The 19,013-nt window shown below is 40.1% G+C and overlaps 1 protein-coding gene across 1 annotated transcript in view; it reads right to left on the reverse strand.

Annotated features, from left to right (window-relative positions):
• LOC117530159 (probable E3 ubiquitin-protein ligase HERC1) overlaps positions 1–19,013 on the reverse strand; it is a 147,652-nt gene that overhangs the window by 22,069 nt on the left and 106,570 nt on the right. Inside the window, 17 exon segments of the mRNA XM_034193117.1 lie at positions 12–139; positions 1,181–1,308; positions 3,890–4,107; positions 4,259–4,487; positions 7,278–7,527; positions 7,636–7,801; positions 8,193–8,390; positions 8,490–8,542; positions 8,710–8,969; positions 13,073–13,110; positions 13,113–13,202; positions 13,205–13,281; positions 13,568–13,712; positions 13,806–13,991; positions 15,546–15,629; positions 16,222–16,316; positions 16,318–16,389. Coding sequence (XP_034049008.1) covers positions 12–139; positions 1,181–1,308; positions 3,890–4,107; positions 4,259–4,487; positions 7,278–7,527; positions 7,636–7,801; positions 8,193–8,390; positions 8,490–8,542; positions 8,710–8,969; positions 13,073–13,110; positions 13,113–13,202; positions 13,205–13,281; positions 13,568–13,712; positions 13,806–13,991; positions 15,546–15,629; positions 16,222–16,316; positions 16,318–16,389 — 2,417 coding nt within the window.

Below are 19,013 nucleotides of genomic sequence, written 5' to 3' on the forward strand. Positions count from 1 at the left end.
GTTACGCTCACCCCTGATGGAAATTATGTTGATGTATTTGTTCTCAGGGGCAGCCACAAAGTTTCCACCAACACTCCAGTACACATGAGACACAGGATGACTTCTTCCAGGCCTTGTTGATCTTGATCTGTCTGTTGTACTGAAGGGAGTCAAAGGGACAACAGCTTCAACTGACAACTTTAAGACATCCAGTTCTTTGACAGTATACTCCCAAGTGGTAGTGGCTACAGGTACCAATTAGTAGACAACAGTCTACAGACTACAAAAGCTGCCACCCCCAAAACACACACACAAATTTAGATTAATTTAATTAGATTTATTGATAGAGGACACCAAATCACAAAACAAGTCACCTCGGTGTCTATGCACAAGTACACTGACACGTGTTAAAGAACAAATGCTTCAGCAGTTTTTTTTTTTTTTTTTTTGTATTACAGGAAGAAACCTCAAGCAGACCAGACTCAGTGGGATGACCACATGCTATGGCCATTTTTGTGAGGCAAAACAAAGAGCACAGCATTGACAGAACATGCAGTGACAGAAAGGTTGTAGCTAAACAACTATAAACAGTATAATCCAGTGTTAACAACACAGGACAGTTTAAATGGCAACGAGGTGTAGATTAATTTCCCAATGAAACAATGCAATTAGCAATGCTGTGATTGCACTGATGCCAGATCAGTCAATGAGGAAAGAGAACTGGCCAGCAGATTATACCAACTGATACATTAATTAATGTAACTCACAACATGTTTGGATTTTATTTATGTGATCAACATGCAAACATGGAAAAATTATATTGTATTTTTTTTTAATGGGTGACTTCATGGGGATAATTTGCTTCTGTTTTTCTAGCCCACCCAGCATACAAACATGTTGTACATCTTTAACAAACAAAGATTAGAATTTGAAACTACAAGTCCCTCCACTGCGAAACTGAGGTTCACTTGTGTTCCAACAGCGTTTGAAAAAGAAAACTTTCAACCCAAATAATTCACCAACCATGCAACAGCAAAGGAAACACCAACTCACATGAAAATCTCAGTATTTTTACATGAACCTGATTTAGCAAAATATGCTTGTTTTAGATGATTAGCAGTGAGGTTTAAAAATGGCCGTGCTGTTGAGAAAGCGGTTTTCCTAAAATATTTTTGAACGGGGCAGTCAAAGCTGAGGTCACCTTGTATCACAGCTGAAGGTGGCATGTAGCTCCACATTGTTGTGGCTGATGTTCCACAGCTGCACCATCTTGTCTTGACACCACGTAGCCAACAGCCTCTTTTCATTGTTCCAGAAGCAGCTGGTCACCTAAAGAGAACACAAATTATGTAAACCTGCTTTTTATATATTCTGTACCATAACGGTGAAGGCAAACTGTAGTTACTGTTTAGTAAAGACTGAAGAAAATTACAGCTTCTCTGACTATAAATATCATGTGGCTGATGAAGAATTAAAGGACTGCATTTACATACGACTTCTTTTCAATGATGTCTCACATTCACCCATTACATGCTCACACACCGATGTCAGCTTGTCAGACAAGACGCTCAGCTCCACACTGGGAGTTACTTTTGGATTATTGACCTTACCTTTGTGATTTTCCATTCTGATGGGAACCATCAGTAAACCAGTATTGATCAGTATGTCTGGTATTTATACTGCAAACTGTTATTTTTCTTTACTTTCACTTTTAATACTCTGTGTGCTTCTTACCCTGTGTGCTGTTATACCATACTGCTGGAACCTCAGTTTCCCTCAAAGGGTCTTCTCAAGGTATTAATATAGTTCTGTCTAATGTAATCTAATCTAATCTAATCTAATCACCAACATCTCCTCACCCAGATGAAGCAACTTAATTTCTTCAAATTTGAAATACCAGTGGCCTCATTTGCAGATGTGACCATTTGACTTTCTGTTATTATTCTACTATCATCAATGACCCAGAACCCCTCCAGGCATCATCTGGGTGGACAAATTCCACTTTCTGTCTTTGACTTAGCTTCATCTCTACTTCATGGTTTGGCAAGATAACCTTAAATTGGGGGACTTCTTACATGGTAGTCCGAAACCACTTCCCAAGGAAAAACTGAACTCCAAACGGAGTTGACAAGAGAATTTGTGGTCCAATTTTATAATTAAATGTAAACCAGTGTGTTGGAGATTTGGGAACTGGAGACACTGATGGTCATACTGGTGAAATGAAGACCTCATCAGATTCACTGCAAAAAATTGACATCTAAGAAAGAAAAAAAGTCTTATTTAAAGAAAATTTGACTTAATTTTTGTCTAAATAGAAAAATAATCTTGTCAAACATTTTTACATTAGAAAAAAAATGTCATATTTTGGAAAAATGTATCTCACTTTTTCTTAGTAAGTTTTTCCAGCTAATATCAAGCTGTATTTAACCAGTAACAAGGAAAGGCTATGGATTTCAAATCATTCAAGCAAAGGAACAAGATTGTTTTCCTTATTTTAAGACAAAGGCTAATCTTAAAATAAGAATTCTGTCTAGTTTTAAGGCACATTTTGATTATTCAGTGCCTAGACATTTTGCTAATTTTGAGAATTCTGACCAAGTAAATTTTTCTTACCCGATTGGCAGATTTTTTTTGCTTAACACAAGATATTTTGGCTATATTTCAGATTATTTGTCTTATTTTGAGAGGGACAGTTTTTGCAGTGTTAAATTTCAGCAGTCAAGAAGCAATAATAAACACACCCGAGCCAATGACTTTAAATGATATCACTGGTCATCACATCGCAATACATGACTCTATCACTAAAAGCTGATCTTTAACGAGAACTGTAGCACATGTAGTTGCTCCCGGTGTGTAATGAGCGCTTTGTATGGCAGCACCCTGATATCGGGGTGAATGTGAGGCATTATTGTAAAGCACTTTGAACATCTGATGCAGATGGAAAAGCACTATATAAATGCCGTCCATTTACCAATTACATGATCAAACTATTTTGTGAAATTTCAAGGTGTTAATAAAATATTGATTTTAAAACAGAAATGAGTCAGGGTCACCTGATCAGCTCGTGTTTATTTAATTATGAGGCACTGCTGAGAACACATTACAGACTGACACTGTGTCCAGATCATTTGCTTAATGAGTTAAGTCTGATTTCTAAATATTCTAATTCAAAAGTGTCAATGGCTGCCTCCTCAGGCAGTGTTCGATGTCTTTTTAACACACAGAGAGGTGCTGCGCCAACAACCACGTTCTGTTGGATTCTGTCCTGTAGTGTGCCAAGCTACTATAAAACAAGTCAAGATGCCTAGATGGCTCAGTTAATCAAATCTGAAATGATCACTTGTGCTTAATTTTTGAGGGAGGCAAATGAGGCTCACTCCTGCACACAAGATCAAGTCCTGGTTGTGATTTATAGAGAAGAAACTGTTTAGAGGTCTGTTTGTGTGCTTCTTTTTTAGGAGGAGGAGGAATGCCATTTTCTCCTTTATGAAGATCCTATGTGGCCTTACTTGCAATTAGTAAGTCTGGTGAATACAGGTGATAACCAGTGAGCCTCCTGTTTTAGGCCATGTTGGTGCATTTTAACATGCACGATAACCAAACATAAAACATAGGGGGGTTATGTAGTTGTCTGTGAAGTCTTGCTGCTAATTGCACGGTTCCTCTCACCACTGGAGGCCAGTATTTCTTGTGTACACAATCAGAAACATATATACTGGCTGATGAAGTAATGGAAGACCCCCAGGCTCTGAAAAAAAAACACTAAATCTCCCATCTCAAGTCTCCTTAAAGGAAAAATCATATTTGATTGATACTGTTATTAAATAAAGTAAACACATTATGGCATTTACATTCTGCAATCATTCGAATGGCGTAAGTGACTGATTACTGCAGACTAAGAAGCCCTCACCCTGTTATAATGTCCTTCCAGTCTCTTGAGAGGACATTTGCGTAAGTCCCCAGCTAGGTCACTGTAGGTCTGGGGCCGACTGGCACTGTCCCTTCCTGTGGCTGCCAGTGCATGTACCAGCTGTTGTGCAGCCCACTGACGATGTTTACTTGCTAGCCGAGCAGACAGGACGCATGCTGCCAGTGCATTAGCCAGCTCTAGGGCGCCCAGTGTTGCACCTAGGCAGAATCAAGGAGAAAGAGGCGAGGATAAAGACACTTCTCTTGCTTTGCAGCATCACATCAATAACTGAAACACAGACGATCTCATGTGTAAAAGAAAGCAAAATCACATCATCAAAAAACAAGTAACCCTCAACATGACTCTCACCATTAGCTTCATATTCAGCTTTTTCTGGGGTGCAACAATGGACGCCCTTTTCAGTAAGCAGGGACACCAGACTTTGTGTAACCACGAATGATGGCGGCATAAGCTCACTGCAGTCCCTGTGCTGCTGAGCTCGCTGAGGTGAAGTTACAATTGTGTTCATATCACCTCTTAGCTGGGAGTCCCGGATCAATCCAGTGTTCATCATCCCTGTAGCTGCGGCCTTTAGTTCCTAAAACACAAAATTGCTAATTAAATAAAAATCCAGGTTCATTCTGATTTATATCTCATGAACTGAAATTAGACGTTCAAACTACAAATATAAAGACTACACCACCCGTGACCTTGACCTCCATATGCAAACTTATGGCTAGGTACATACAGTAGTGTTCACAATAATAGTAGTGCTATGTGACTAAAAAGATTAATCCAGGTTTTGAGTATATTTCTTATTGTTACATGGGAAACAAGGTACCAGTAGATTCAGTAGATTGTCACAAATCCAACAAGACCAAGCATTCATGATATGCACACTCTTAAGGCTATGAAACTGGGCTATTAGTAAAAAAAATAGAAAAGGGGTGTTCACAATAATAGTAGTGTGGCATTCAGTCAGTGAGTTGTGTTGGGAAGGTGTCGTAGCACGGACCCACAACAGGGGGCGCAAATGAACGGACAATGAATAAGCCAAAAAGTAACAATTTAATGTTGTGATAATACACAACTAAATACACAAGATTTGCAAAGTCAATTGACACCAGGTGACGTGTGGGCAGGCTCGAAGATAGAAGACCCCCGACGAGAGAGAAGCCGCGTCCCACACGGCTTCCACCACCAACGGTCTGAAGAACACCGGAGCCGCCAAGTCCCGAGTCCCCAGGTGGCCTCTGTCTTCGGCTGTCGACCCTGGTACTGCTGGCAGAAAGCAGAGACAAGATGAATGAGTGTGAGTCCGCACACTCAGTAATCCACAGTCTGCACACAGTTAGGAGGGAGCACCTCCACCTCCAATCACACACTTGTGCAGCTCCTGATTAACCACTTATCTGGTTTGGGGTGTGAGGCGAAGCCGTCGCTGTCACACCAAACACCAATCCCACAGATAAGGAAAACACCAGGAAAACGGCTGCAACAGAAGTTCAGATTATTACATAACGTATGAGTCAGCAGAGAAATTACCTCTTCAGTAGTCGATTTCTCGGCGAGGAGGTGGAGTTGCAGTCCGGCCTTTATGGTGATGATGATGATGATAAACGAGTGACAGCTGCTGCAGAGGATGAATGACAGCTGTCACTCCTTCTGGGTCTGGCGCCCTCTGGTGCTTGGAGCCCGCACTCCAAGCAGGGCGCCCTCTGGTGGTGGTGGACCAGCAGTACCTCCTCTTCAGCGACCCACATAAGTTGGTCAGTTTTGTGGAACAAACAGGTGTGAATCAGGTGTCCCCTATTTAAGGATGAAGCCAGCACCTGTTGAATATGCTTTTCTGTTTGAAAGCCTGAGGAAAATGGGACGTTCAAGACATTGTTCAGAAGAACAGCGTAGTTTGATTAAAAAGTTGATTGGAGAGGGGAAAACTTATACGCAGGTGCAAAAAATTATAGGCTGTTCATCTACAATGATCTCCGATGCTTTAAAATGGACAAAAAAAACAGATACACGTGGAAGAAAACGGAAAACAACCATCAAAATAGATAGAGGAATAACCAGAATGGCAAAGGCTCACCCATTGATCAGCTCCAGGATAATCAAAGACAGTCTGGAGTTACCTGTAAGTGCTGTGACAGTTAGAAGACGCCTGTGTGAAGCTAATTTATTTGCAAGGACCCCCCGCAAAGTCCCTCGATTAAATAAAAGACATGTGCAAAAGAGGTTACAATTTGCCAAAGAACACATCAACTGGCCTAAAGAGAAATGGAGGAATATTTTGTGGACTGATGAGAGTAAAATTGTTCTTTTTGGGTCCAAGGGCCGCAGACAGTTTGTGAGACGACCCCCAAACTCTGAATTCAAGCCACAGTTCATAGTGAAGACAGTGAAGCATGGTGGTGCAAGCATCATGATATGGGCATGTTTCTCCTACTATGGTGTTGGGCCTATATATCGCATACCAGGTATCATGGATCAGTTTGGACATGTCAAAATACTTGAAGAGGTCATGTTGCCTTATGCTGAAGAGGACATGCCCTTGAAATGGGTGTTTCAACAAGACAATGACCCCAAGCACACTAGTAAACGAGCAAAATCTTGGTTCCACACCAACAAAATTAATGCCTCGCAGATGTGAAGAAATCATGAAAAACTGTGGTTATACAACTAAATACTAGTTAGTGATTCACAGGATTGCTAAAAAAGCAAGTTTGAACATAATAGTTTTGAGTTTGTAGTGTCAACAGCAGATGCTACTATTATTGTGAACACCCCCTTTTCTACTTTTTTATTACTAATAGCCCAGTTTCATAGCCTTAAGAGTGTGCATATCATGAATGCTTGGTCTTGTTGGATCTGTGAGAATCTACTGAATCTACTGGTACCTTGTTTCCCATGTAACAATAAGAAATATACTCAAAACCTGGATTAATCTTTTAGTCACATAGCACTACTATTATTCTGAACACTACTGTACATGCAGATTTGTGTGCTAAAAAGTCCAACTGTTCTCAAGCATACATTAACCACGGTGATCTTGACCTTGGCCTGTGATGTATGACCTCCATATGTAAACTGGTCCAAGCTCTTATGCTAAGGTACATAAGTGCAAATTTTGGTGCTAGATCGTTCAAGCTTTCTCAAGTTTACCTTGACCTTTGTGACCTTGATTTATGACATTCAACTCCCTGATCTATGGCCACGATATTCAAAACTCATCGTAAAGCTTACACCAAGGCACAGACCTCTAAAGTGTCAAGCTGAAAACTTCAATGGCTCTCAAGTTATTTTGTCTTCTCACACACACACAGACAGACAAATCAGACTTTGTAACAGGTCTGAAAACATACTTGGTGCGTAGTAACGAAGTCCTGACCTGAGTGCATATTTCCACAAGTTGCCTGTAAGCAGTAGGATTGTGGGACACCACACTACCGATGGCTGAGGTGAGGAAGCTCAGGCAGGTAGAGGAGCTGCAGCCCGTCACCATCCCCTTCATACTTGACTGTCTGTCAATGCACGGATAAACTCTGCCCCCTGCTGCCAGAGTCATTAAACGCACCAGAATACGGATGTCTGCCAGACCCAAGGACAATAGTCCACTTGACTGGCTACACAATGACGCACTAAAAAGGAAGCATTAAAAAAAAATGCATTGAAACTGCTTTAACATCAACACAAACATGATAATAGGTAAATGAATAAAGTCGATTTATTTTTTTGTGTGAATATACCTTGACGCAGCCTGAGACAGAGCTTTCATTACCATGCTGTAAGAAAGCAGAATCTGAGCTGTGGAGGTGACTCTTCGTAAAGCTCTCAGTCGATCACAGGAGTTCTTCAGTGATGCTGCCTGCTCGCCAAGACTCAGACAGGTCTTGCGTTCAACAAGAACCACACCTATGATATTAAAAATAAAATTAATCTAAATAAATTAAGCTCATTCCAAAGGTAAGTGAGACAGTATTTAGTGGAACAAAAATGTATTGATGTGTGTAGTGTAATACTGAAGAAAAGATTTATGTGCCACATTTATGCTGATGAACTAACATCTACCGTCCATATTTTTCTTGAGAATTGCTGCCTCATTCTGATTAGAAGCTCAACAGATACTGTTTTTTTTTCATGCCTGAAGAAAAAGGTCCCAGCTGAACTGTCTTTTTCAGTCTCACACCTGCACATCCTGCATGTGCAAGAAGTTGACTTACGTGGTTATTATTCTTCTGGAATTCCATTTTCATGACAAATATTTTTCCACTGGTATACAGCCTTTCTAAAACAAACCTAGTACCTTGAGTAGACACTACTCTCCAAGGGTCAGAGGAGCTGTATGCCAGCACTCCGAGGGGATCTGGCTCAGTGAAGGTGATGGGATCTGGAACTAGTTTCTTTTCAGTTAACCCCAGTGGTCTGAGCAAGACCCCAAAGTCCTCCAGTCCTGTCAGACTATCTGTGTCACAGTCATCTTGGAGGCTCATTTCCCAATCATCTGAGGAGGACACACAAAGACCACTCATGTTTAACTCTGTCCATTTCACGAGCATTATTCTATCATGCTGTGTTTCCGTGTGAATTTGGGTTTCCCCACCGTCAGATGTGCTATCCAACTGGCCAATCAAGTCACATGTCAAACCTTTAATCCTGAAGAAAAGAATGTTACAGTATGTAAATACATGGCGACATTTATAACTAAAAACAATATACTGTATATCTTTAAAACTTTTTCTTTTCCATGCTGAATTTTCGATTTGTTTAATAAAAAAAGGAAGAATTATTGCATGGCAGGTTGGAACTGTCATCTGTCGTACCTTTCATGTTTGCCACTCAGGTCACACAAGTTTGCCGCCAGATATTTATCCCTGCAGGAGCCACAAAGGAGGTAGAAAGGGAAGTTGGAGCCACACTCCCCTTTGAACCAGACGTCCACATAAGAGCCGGTGCTGTCGTAGCCCTTACGTGCAGCACTCTGTCCACAACCAGGGTGTCGCCGCTTTATGTGATTGTTGAATTGCAGAGTTAGTGTGTTGCACAGTTCGCATTTCACCATCTGTCTGTGTTCTTCTCTTCCCTAAAGGGAAAAGTAATCAGAGGGATAATGTTTGATTATCAGGTCAAGTCTGGGACCATGCGTTGCTACACACTGTCACATCCACTACACCACAGAACCATTCCAGCTCTTGGATGACAACTATCCAAGACAACTAAACCATCTCGAACGCTCATAAGTAACCACCTATCTGCCACAGCCAGGTCAAACCTGGGCATTCCCTCGGTATTTCCCAGCCCCTGAGGTCCTCAACACTGAAGAACCGCCATGCTGGATCATAACCAGAGTAATGCACTACATTGCCAAAATGTCAACATTAATGTTCCCTCATCAAGGTTTGTTTGACACAAAGTCATTCCAGCAGTACCTAAGGATCCTCCGGAGAAGCCTAGTACCGAACATATCTAGCTGTTGTGTTTGATTTCGGGCTAGCATCTGAATCTCACCATACAGTAAGACGGGAAGCACCAGAATCCTAACGATTTCTGTTGAGCAACCTCCTGACTCTATAAACTCTTCCTAGTCTGGATCTTAATCTCGATCCACAACAACTTGCAAACCCAGACAGTCTGATTCCTCACTCAGCTTCTCAAGTGTTGCTGTCAAGAGTAACCAATGCTTCCGCAAAAACCACAACATTATCTCTTAAGTCTGGACTAGAAAACCTTCTCTCGTCAACAAAGACACCTTAGCTGCTGGTTTCCACAACCCAACCCAACACCCAGTCCACACATTGAGAAGTGTAGCAGTCATACAGTGTTCTGGAGTATAAGGTTTTTTTTTTTTACGAGTTTGGGAAGTGCTGCAACTTAAACTCTGGTGCAGTTTGTGTATTGAAAAAATCACGTTTAGCTCACCCACATTAGCTGCGCTGGTAAAAGCTAAATATGAGCTGAATACGATTATATCAAAAAGTTGAATACTCTCTTCACAGAATGAAACAAAATGGTATGAATCCGGGCGACAAAGCTAGCAAACTATTGGCCAACCAACTTAAAACACAGCAAGCTTCCTGCAAAATTAGTGCTGTTAAAATAAGCAAGGCAAAATAATCACAAATCACAAAGAAATTAATATGTTTTTTAAAGATTTCTATAAAAACCTCTACACTGAAGAAGGCTGTTTTTTCAATACATGAAACAGAGGATTCTTCGGTCGACTTCATCTCCCCAAAATTTCTGAAGATCTGGCTAAAAATCTGGAACAACCCATAACTCTGGAGAATTAAAGAAAACTCTAAATAGTTCTCCCCAACGGAAAGACCCATGGTAGTGACGGGATACCAAATGAATTTTATAAAAAATCTGAATTGAGAACTTCGGTCCGGAACTTTTAAAAGTATTCAACTCTGCCATCTCTTCTCAAGAACTACCTTCTTCGATGTCTGAATCATTAATCACCCTCATACCCAAGAAGGGGAAAGATCCTTTGGAATGTGGCAGTTATGGGCCCATCAGTCTTTTGTGCTGTGATGCAAAATTTTTCACAAAAATCTTCGCAATTAGAATCAATAAGGTAATATCTGAAATAATACACTCTGACCAGGTGGGGTTTGTCAGGGGCAGGTCTTCCTCTGATAGCTTGAGACGTTTATTACATCTGGTCTGGAAAGCACCAGACTCAACTGACCCTATTGCAGCTTTGTCACTGGACGCCGAGAAGACGTTTGATAGGGTTAGCTGGAGCTATTTATATTTTACACTAAATAAATTTGGATTTGGTAAAATTCTTCAAGACATTATTAAAATAATTTATACAAATTCTAAAGCAGTAGTAACAACTAACAGTTTGAGATCTTCTGTATCCCTGGAGCGTGGGACTAAACAGGGCGAACCCCTTTCGCCTCTGCATTTCATAATATCTCTGGAACCCTTGGCTCAGGCTATCAGACAGAATGACAAAATAAAAGGTATATGCATGGATGGTCACAATAACAAAATGTTGATTTTTGCAGATGATGTATTTCCTCAGAAATCTGTACCTTCACTTCTAAATGTGATAAATACGTTTTCAAACCTATTGGAATATAAAGTAAACTGGACTAAATGTGAAGTAATGCCCCTGTCTAAAGCATGTTTTAAGAGTCACTTTGATAATTGGAAATTCAAATGGATTACGAAAAACCTCAATATTTGGGGTTTTACTAAATACAGGGTTGGGTAATATTGTGGTAGATAACTATGAGCCTCTGATTCAGAAAATTGACCTGCTTCTAAAAGGATGGGATAAACTCCAGATTTCGCTATGGGGCAGAATACAGGCAATCAAAATGGTTATTGCTCCTAAATTGAATTATCTCTTCAGTTTATTGCCTCTCACAGTTCCACAATCATATTTAAAACAATAGACAAACTAATAATTCATTTGTGTGGGCAGGCAAATGACCCAGAATGACTCTTAAAAAACTCCAGGAAGTACAACCCATGGAGGAGTGAATTTGCCCAATTTACAGCTATATCATGACGCCTTCACAGCTGCCCAGATAGCCTCACTTTTATCAAACAGGGATGATAAACCGTATGGGTACATCTGGAAGATGAAATCAATGCCCCGTTTAAGGCTGAACACTATTTGTCTCAAGTCCCCAGTGTCACATTAAATCCAACCCAGTTATACTGCATACGCGGAAAGTGTGGTTGCAGCTTAATAAAAGAAAAAAAAATGTCCCTTTCCTCGTTGGCTCAGCATCAATTTGGAAAAATCCTATGCTTATGATAGAAGGGAAGACTGTATTCTGGGGACCGTGGTTTAATAAAGGAATTTGTCAGATAGAACATGTTTTTCATGATAATAAATTTAAAAATTTTGAAGATCTTCAATTAACTTACGGCCTCTGCAACAAAGAATTTTGGCAGTATATCCAGCTGAAGGACTGCCTGACAAAACTAACATCTTTCTCTACTATTCCTTCTAAATCACTGGTACAATCTAAATTTCAAAAATTGCATAGTCTATCTCATCTAGTTAGCAATATGTACAAATATTTAAACGAAGATACTAGTGATGCTAATAAAGGATTGAAGGATGTGTGGGGAAAAGATCTGGAGGCAAATTTTAATGGAGATGAATGGAATACCCTGGTTAAACATATGTTGAAGCCGATGAGGGATGCACGTTCTAAGCTGATACAATTTAAAATATATAATAGACTATATTGGACACCAGTGAAGTTACATAGGCTAAGATCAGTCTATCCGATACTTGCTGGAGATGTCACTCCGCCCCTGGGGATATACTCCATATGTTTCTGACTTGTCCAAGTCTTGATGGTTACTGGGGAAACATTATGAAAAATTATGTAACTGTCTTAATGTTAAAATTGTTTTGACACCTCAGTTATGCCTTCTGAATGTACTGGATTCTAGCACTGGTATAACCAGGGAAAAGGCACTTTGGCTCAAGACCGCCCTGACCACAGCCAAAAGGATCATCTTAAGAACATTGGAAAGGACAGAATGGCCCCACATTTTCAGAGTGGTTCACCGCTTTGTCAAAACTGCTTCATGTGAACGACTCATCTGTAAAAATAATGGACAACTGGACACATATTAAAGAATTTGGGAACCGTTTTTAATTCTATCGCAACTATTTGACATTCAAGCCATCAATACTTTGCGCCTTTGATTTATCATTATGTTTGAAAATTTTTTGTTTTATACATTGTTTTGTTTAATAATATTGTGACTGGTGGGAGGAGTGGGTGTTCAGGGTATAAGCAAAAAAATTCCTTCTCAGATGTTTTATTGAAATGCACGGCACTGATAGCTGAGGCAGATCGTAAGTGGGATGGCTCTGATGTACAGATTATTACGTTTTATCTGCATATAATGATGGCTGTTACTTCTGTATTTGTTGAAAGAAGGAACAAATAAATACATAATTAAAAAAAAGAAAAATCACGTGTTTGTTTTTAATAATAATTATTTATATAGGGTTTTCCTAGGAATCAAAGCACTAAACAAAATAAACTCCAACAATCAAAATTACACCAGAACAATGCACAAAAATGACAATTAAAAACTATGACACAGAAAAAGGTTTGAGTTATAGTCCAGTGCAATTTATACTCCAGAAAATATAGATTTAATAAAGTAAGAATCTATTTAAATGAGGACATGTGTCACCTCTACTATCTGAAGAGTGTCACTATCCAAGGTGAAAATGCAGGTGTGAGCAGGTCTTCATAGGTTTCTTCGTGGTATGGGTCATCCATGTAGCCCACTTCTGATTCCTCTTCAGCAGAGTAGGGATGAACTCTACTTGCTCTGGCCAGTCACCGACTGCGGCATGCTGCTGGTACAGCGGCGGCAGCTCTGAAAATGACAACAACAACGTTTTAGAGAGGTGCTTTGAACACATTTGAGTGAATACATTTTCTTAATTTCCACCAAGGAGGTAATGCTTCTGTCCAATTTGTATTGTTACCAGAATGTCTCGAAAGGGTCATGAACTAATTTCAGAAGTACACACTGAGCAAGCAAAACAGTGATAAGTCATGGTTATTTGCAGACTGTCATAACAGCACCCACACTGGCCTTCACTTTGGTTGAGGACAGAAAAAAGAGAAACCTGTTGGACATTGAACAAGTCTGCTCCCCGAGTGCCCTATGGTTTCTAATTTTATGCTGATTCTGACCTGTCTTCGGAAAGAGGTCCTCTGAGTAGGGCCTGAACGCCGCCACCGTGCTGGAGGAGGTCTGTTCCTCGTCAGGTGGACATCCAAGAAGTTCTCCCGCTCAATCCAGTCCAAGGCCTGGCAACAGGCTATAATACAGTAACATACTATTAATCATACAACACTTGTACTATCGAAGCATATCATCAAAATAATTGCAAAATACCCTTCAAACCTCTGACCTTTCACTGGGTTGACCAGGCAGGCGCCAGGACATTGTACCGTCTCTGGTCCATCTGGGGACGGTGTGTCAGGACCTCCCTCTGGTCTGTGTGACTCACCCAGCTGCTGGTCATCGTGCAGAGGGTGCTCTAGCATCCATCTGGCCAACACCTCAATGGTTTGAGAGTCCAAGTCACCTGCTACATCTGGGAGGGACCACAGGAAGGTGAACTGTCAGAGTTCAAAAAAGAAAGATGGATCATAGGGGCGTTGCCATTGCTAATTCATGTATTATTATTATTATTATTATTATTATTATTATTATTATTATTATTATGTTGCCTACAGTCAAACTGAAGCACCTGTTATGACCACTGAGAGAATGTCAAAAAAGTTTCAATGTGAAGATGCGATACTACAAAGCCTAAAATATACCAGTATTTCTTTCTGATTAAACAGATGAACCTGAGATGTTTTATATTTTCCACAATACAACATACAGAACAGGGGGTCTGAGCACACACACTGGACATCACATAACTTCCAAATAAAACATAACATTTGAATGGGGTCCACATGTCTTTTGGTGTCTGTACACTTTAATGGAAAAACTTCAAAGAAAAGTTTGTGTTTGAGAATTTATTTTAGCCAGTAAAAATGTTTAGAAGATTAAGTTTTTTTCCTCAAATGATGGTAACTACATATCTAGCAACTTCTCAGGGCATGGTCTCAAAACAACAGGTTTCTTTAAGGCACAAAAAAACAACTGTAAGCAGTCGTCCTTGTACACCTTAAGCCCCTTTCACACTGGGCCACCGCAGAGTTGCATAAGCAGCGTACCAACTACGCCAAGCTTAGGCAGCCCGACGCCAAGAGATGCAAAGGGGTCCACGAAATGGACACAAAAAAATTAAACATGTTTAGCTTTTTCATGGACATTTGGCATAGAGCACTGGACGCAGTGCTCTATGGGAGTCTATACAACACTCCGCTACTGCATGCAAGTCTATGTAACACTGCTACTATACACCAAGTCTCCGCAATTGTATGCTACCCTACACCAGTCCAGCGAAAAATCCTTTTAGGTTTTTTATCAGTATATACTGCATTTGCTAAATTTATATTCGTCCCGCTGGACTCTGCTGACTTTGCTGACAGTGAAGCTTCAAAACCACAGAAGAAGAAAAAGAAGTGGGCCAAAGCTTCCCTTGTGCGTGCACCATACGCAGCCATTCCTGCGTAAAGATACACAGCACAATGCAGTCTACGCAGACCCGGTGTGAAAGAGGCTTTAACAAATCGCAAAATCTTGGCAGTGTATCAGAACATGTTTGAAAAAGAAATGTGCTTTTATAGCATTTATTTAAATTTAAAAAATATATATAAAAAACAAGATAGTCTTCAAAAAGCCTTTTACAAAAATATGTCTTGAAAATCGGGGACGTGTATAATCAGGATCATCTTATATTCAGAACAATGTGGTATTTGCATGAAACTGTAGAAACATGTAAGGCGCGGGTGTTTCAGTGTCTGAGTACCCCTTCTGGTTATATTCGAAATGCCTTAGTTCACCTGTGGTAACACTACAGTTCAAGGTGGTAACACCACCATGCTAAAACATCGTCTGTTTAAAATTCAGTGCATTTTTATTCAAAGACTAGTTCTCTACATTCAAAGTACAACAGGCTAAAACAGCACATGATGAAGAATAGCTGTAAAAGCAAAATGTAGCTCAAACACACTCCACAGAGTAGTAATACCTGCTGCCTCCATGGCCAAGTAGATATGTCTCATAGAAAATCCCATTTCTAGCAACCGACTGGTGACAAACATTTGTGTCCGTTCTGGTGGTGGAGAAAAAAAGGGAAGGTACAACAAAAATGAAAGCAAAAAAACATACCAACATCAACATTATGTATGTTTTTTTTACTTGAAGACTGCAGATTCACGTTATTTGCCAAGTTTTAATAAGGCTAGTTAGGCTATATACAAACTGTATCAAATAGTCTGTTAATGCATTATAATATCAGAAAGTCAATAAATAAATAAATATTTTCTTCAAATAAACTTCCTGTAAGTGTTAAAATAACTTGACCAAATCTGATGATTCAAATTGATGGCCAATTATTTGTGTACGATATGTGCCATTCATGCACGTGTAGCCATACTGATTAGTGTGCAACCTGATCTTGTCAGATTTCAGAGTGAAGATGAGTATGGTACGTCCTGATTAGTACTTGGCTGGGAGACCACCGAGGTACTGTGTTTACAAGAAAAGTGTCACACACACACGCACAAGCATGACTGCAAGCAATGACTTAATGTCTGGCATCATACTGTGTATACACAGCAGAAATACATTAAAAATATGTACATCCTGGATTATCAATCTGGCAGTAACATTAGCCCACTGAAGTCCTCAGCAGTTGTTCTTACCCAAGCTGCTTCTAGCCTGTGTGCTGCAGGGACCAGGTTCCATGAAGCTAGTTTGCTGTTCTGTGAAGGCATCAAAGAAGCAGAGCTGGCCAACCAAAACAAGGGTGCAGCGCAGGAGTCGTGCTAACCAGGCCGGTAATTGAAGGTAAACGCGTTAGCACCATGTGCCTAAATGAAATGAAGACATACATAGTAACAATGGGAACACTAGTTACAGTTAAACATTTACAGTAGTGTTCAGAATAGTAGTAGTGCTATGTGAACAAAAAGATTAATCCAGGTTTTGAGTATATTTCTTATTGTTACATGGGAAACAAGGTACCAGTAGATTCCGTAGATTCTCACAAATCCACAAGACCAAGCATTCATGATATGCACACTCTTAAGGCTATGAAACTGGCTATTAGTAAAAAAAGTAGAAAAGGGGGTGTTCACAATAATAGTAGCATCTGTTGTTGACGCTACAAACTCAAAACTTATTATGTTCAAACTGCTTTTTTAGCAATCCTGTGAATCACTAAACTAGTATTTAGTTGTATAACCACAGTTTTTCATGATTTCTTCACATCTGCGAGGCATTAATTTTGTTGGTTTGGAACCAAGATTTTGCTTGTTTACTAGTGTGCTTGCGGTCATTGTCTTGTTGAAACACCCATTTCAAGGGCATGTCCTCTCAGCATAAGGCAACATGACCTCTTCAAGTATTTTGACATATCCAAACTGATCCATGATACCTGGTATGCGATTATAAGCCCAACACCATAGTAGGAGAAACATGCCCATATCATGATGCTTGCACCACCATGCTTCACTGTCTTCACTGTGAACTGTGGCTTGAATTCAAAGTTGGGGGTCGTCTCACAAACTGTCTGTGGCCCTTGACCCCGACAAGAACAGTTTTACTCCTCATCAGTCCACAAAATATTCCTCCATTTCTCTTTAGGCCAGTGGTGTTCTTTGGCAAATTGTAACCTCTTCTGCACATGTCTTTTATTTAACAGAGGGACTTGTGGGGATTCTTGCAAATAAATTAGCTTCACACAGGCGTCTTCTAACTGCCACAGCACTTACAGGTAACTCCAGACTGTCTTTGATCATCCTGGAGCTGATCAATGGGTGAGCCTTTGCCATTCTGGTTATTCTTCTAGCCATTTTGATGGTTGTTTTCCATTTTCTTCCACGCTTCTCTGTTTTTTTTTTTTTTTTTTTTTTTTTATCCATTTTAAAGCATTGGAGATGGTTGTAGATGAACAGCCTATAATTTTTTGCACCTGCGTGTAAGTTTTCCCCTCTCACACCTGTTTGTTCCACAAAACTGACGAACTCACTGACTGAATGCCACACTACTATTATTGTGAACACCCCTTTCTACTTTTTTTACTAATAGCCCAATTTCATAGCCTTAAGAGTGTGCATATCATGAATGCTTGGTCTTGTTGGATTGTGAGAATCTACTTAATCTACTGGTACCTTGTTTCCCATGTAACAATAAGAAATATACTCAAAAACCTGGATTAATCTTTTTAGTCACACAGCACTACTATTATTCTGAACACTACTGTAAATAGCTCAGAATGGATGCAGACAGCTGATTTAAAATTTAAAAGACCAAAAGGTACAGTAGATTATCAGTAACCATCCTGCAATTAATTTCATTTAAAGAAAACTATTTGCATGTTTACCACTTTTGGGTACTAGCACTCGTATGCTCTCTAGAAATTGAGCATGAAATATTTGTATGCCATGATCTTCAACAGATTAAGCAGCTTAACAGTTTTGTTTTGTTTTTTTTCTGGAGCTCCTTTGGCCGATATGGTTGACATTTGATTGTAGAGTGATGAAGCCATGTGGCTCTTGAAACCATTAATGACACAGAGTTTACTGGGTTAGCAGAAGAAAAGGCAAGAAGAACTTCAACCTTGATTCAAGCTCTCTAGTGTCATCATCAAACCTCACAACACAATGTTTGCTGAAATGTAAGATTTGGCCAGTCCCGTTGATGTCTTGGCGACACTGGGCACCATGGTATAGCATGTCATCATGGGCCAGGAGAATCCACAATGCATCACAGCATTTTCGAGAGTTCCAAAATTGTCCACCATCTTGAGTATTACTTCATAATGGCTGTGTCTCAATAGAGGGGCTGCATCCTTTGAAGGCTGCATTTGTGGACTGCATGCGTCACAGTGGTGCGACTAGCCTACCCCCTTTCACAAGCTCTTTGAAATGCACCCAACAATTGCAACCTTCTTTCCCCTGAAAATGAAGGGTACAACAGATGTATCCATCACAGCCAAAACAATTTCCAAGAATCAGATTAATTTTCTACAGCTTATTGGATTTAGGTGGCAACAGATGATGCAGCTCAACTCACACTTCCCTCTTTCCCACGCCAGCTGGGACATATAATCTCTTTCAAAAAATTTTTGTGTGACCCCCCCCCCCCCAACAAGGCAAAAATGGTTGGTAAATTTTAAAAAGCAGAAACAAAAGGCATTTCCTGAATCCATGTGTACAACTAGAAATAGTCATGTTTAAAAGCAAAGTATACACAATTATTGAAAAATTTTTCTTGAGTGCAGGCTGCGCTCACTACGACAACTTATCTTGTGCAGCTGTCAAGGTTACTAGGTGACAGGGGTAGCAGTGGAAGAAGCTAAGGACGCAATAGCAAAATGCTCCATGGGCTAAACCAGGGGTGGGCAACAAGGGCAGAGACACTGCATGTTTTTCTTGCAGGCAGTCACCTCAGCAGGTGGGTTTCTGATGAGCTTCTCCCCTGAACATAAACA

Source organism: Thalassophryne amazonica, chromosome 17 (genome assembly GCF_902500255.1).
Source record: "Thalassophryne amazonica chromosome 17, fThaAma1.1, whole genome shotgun sequence".
NCBI classification, from domain to species: Eukaryota; Metazoa; Chordata; class Actinopteri; order Batrachoidiformes; family Batrachoididae; genus Thalassophryne; species Thalassophryne amazonica.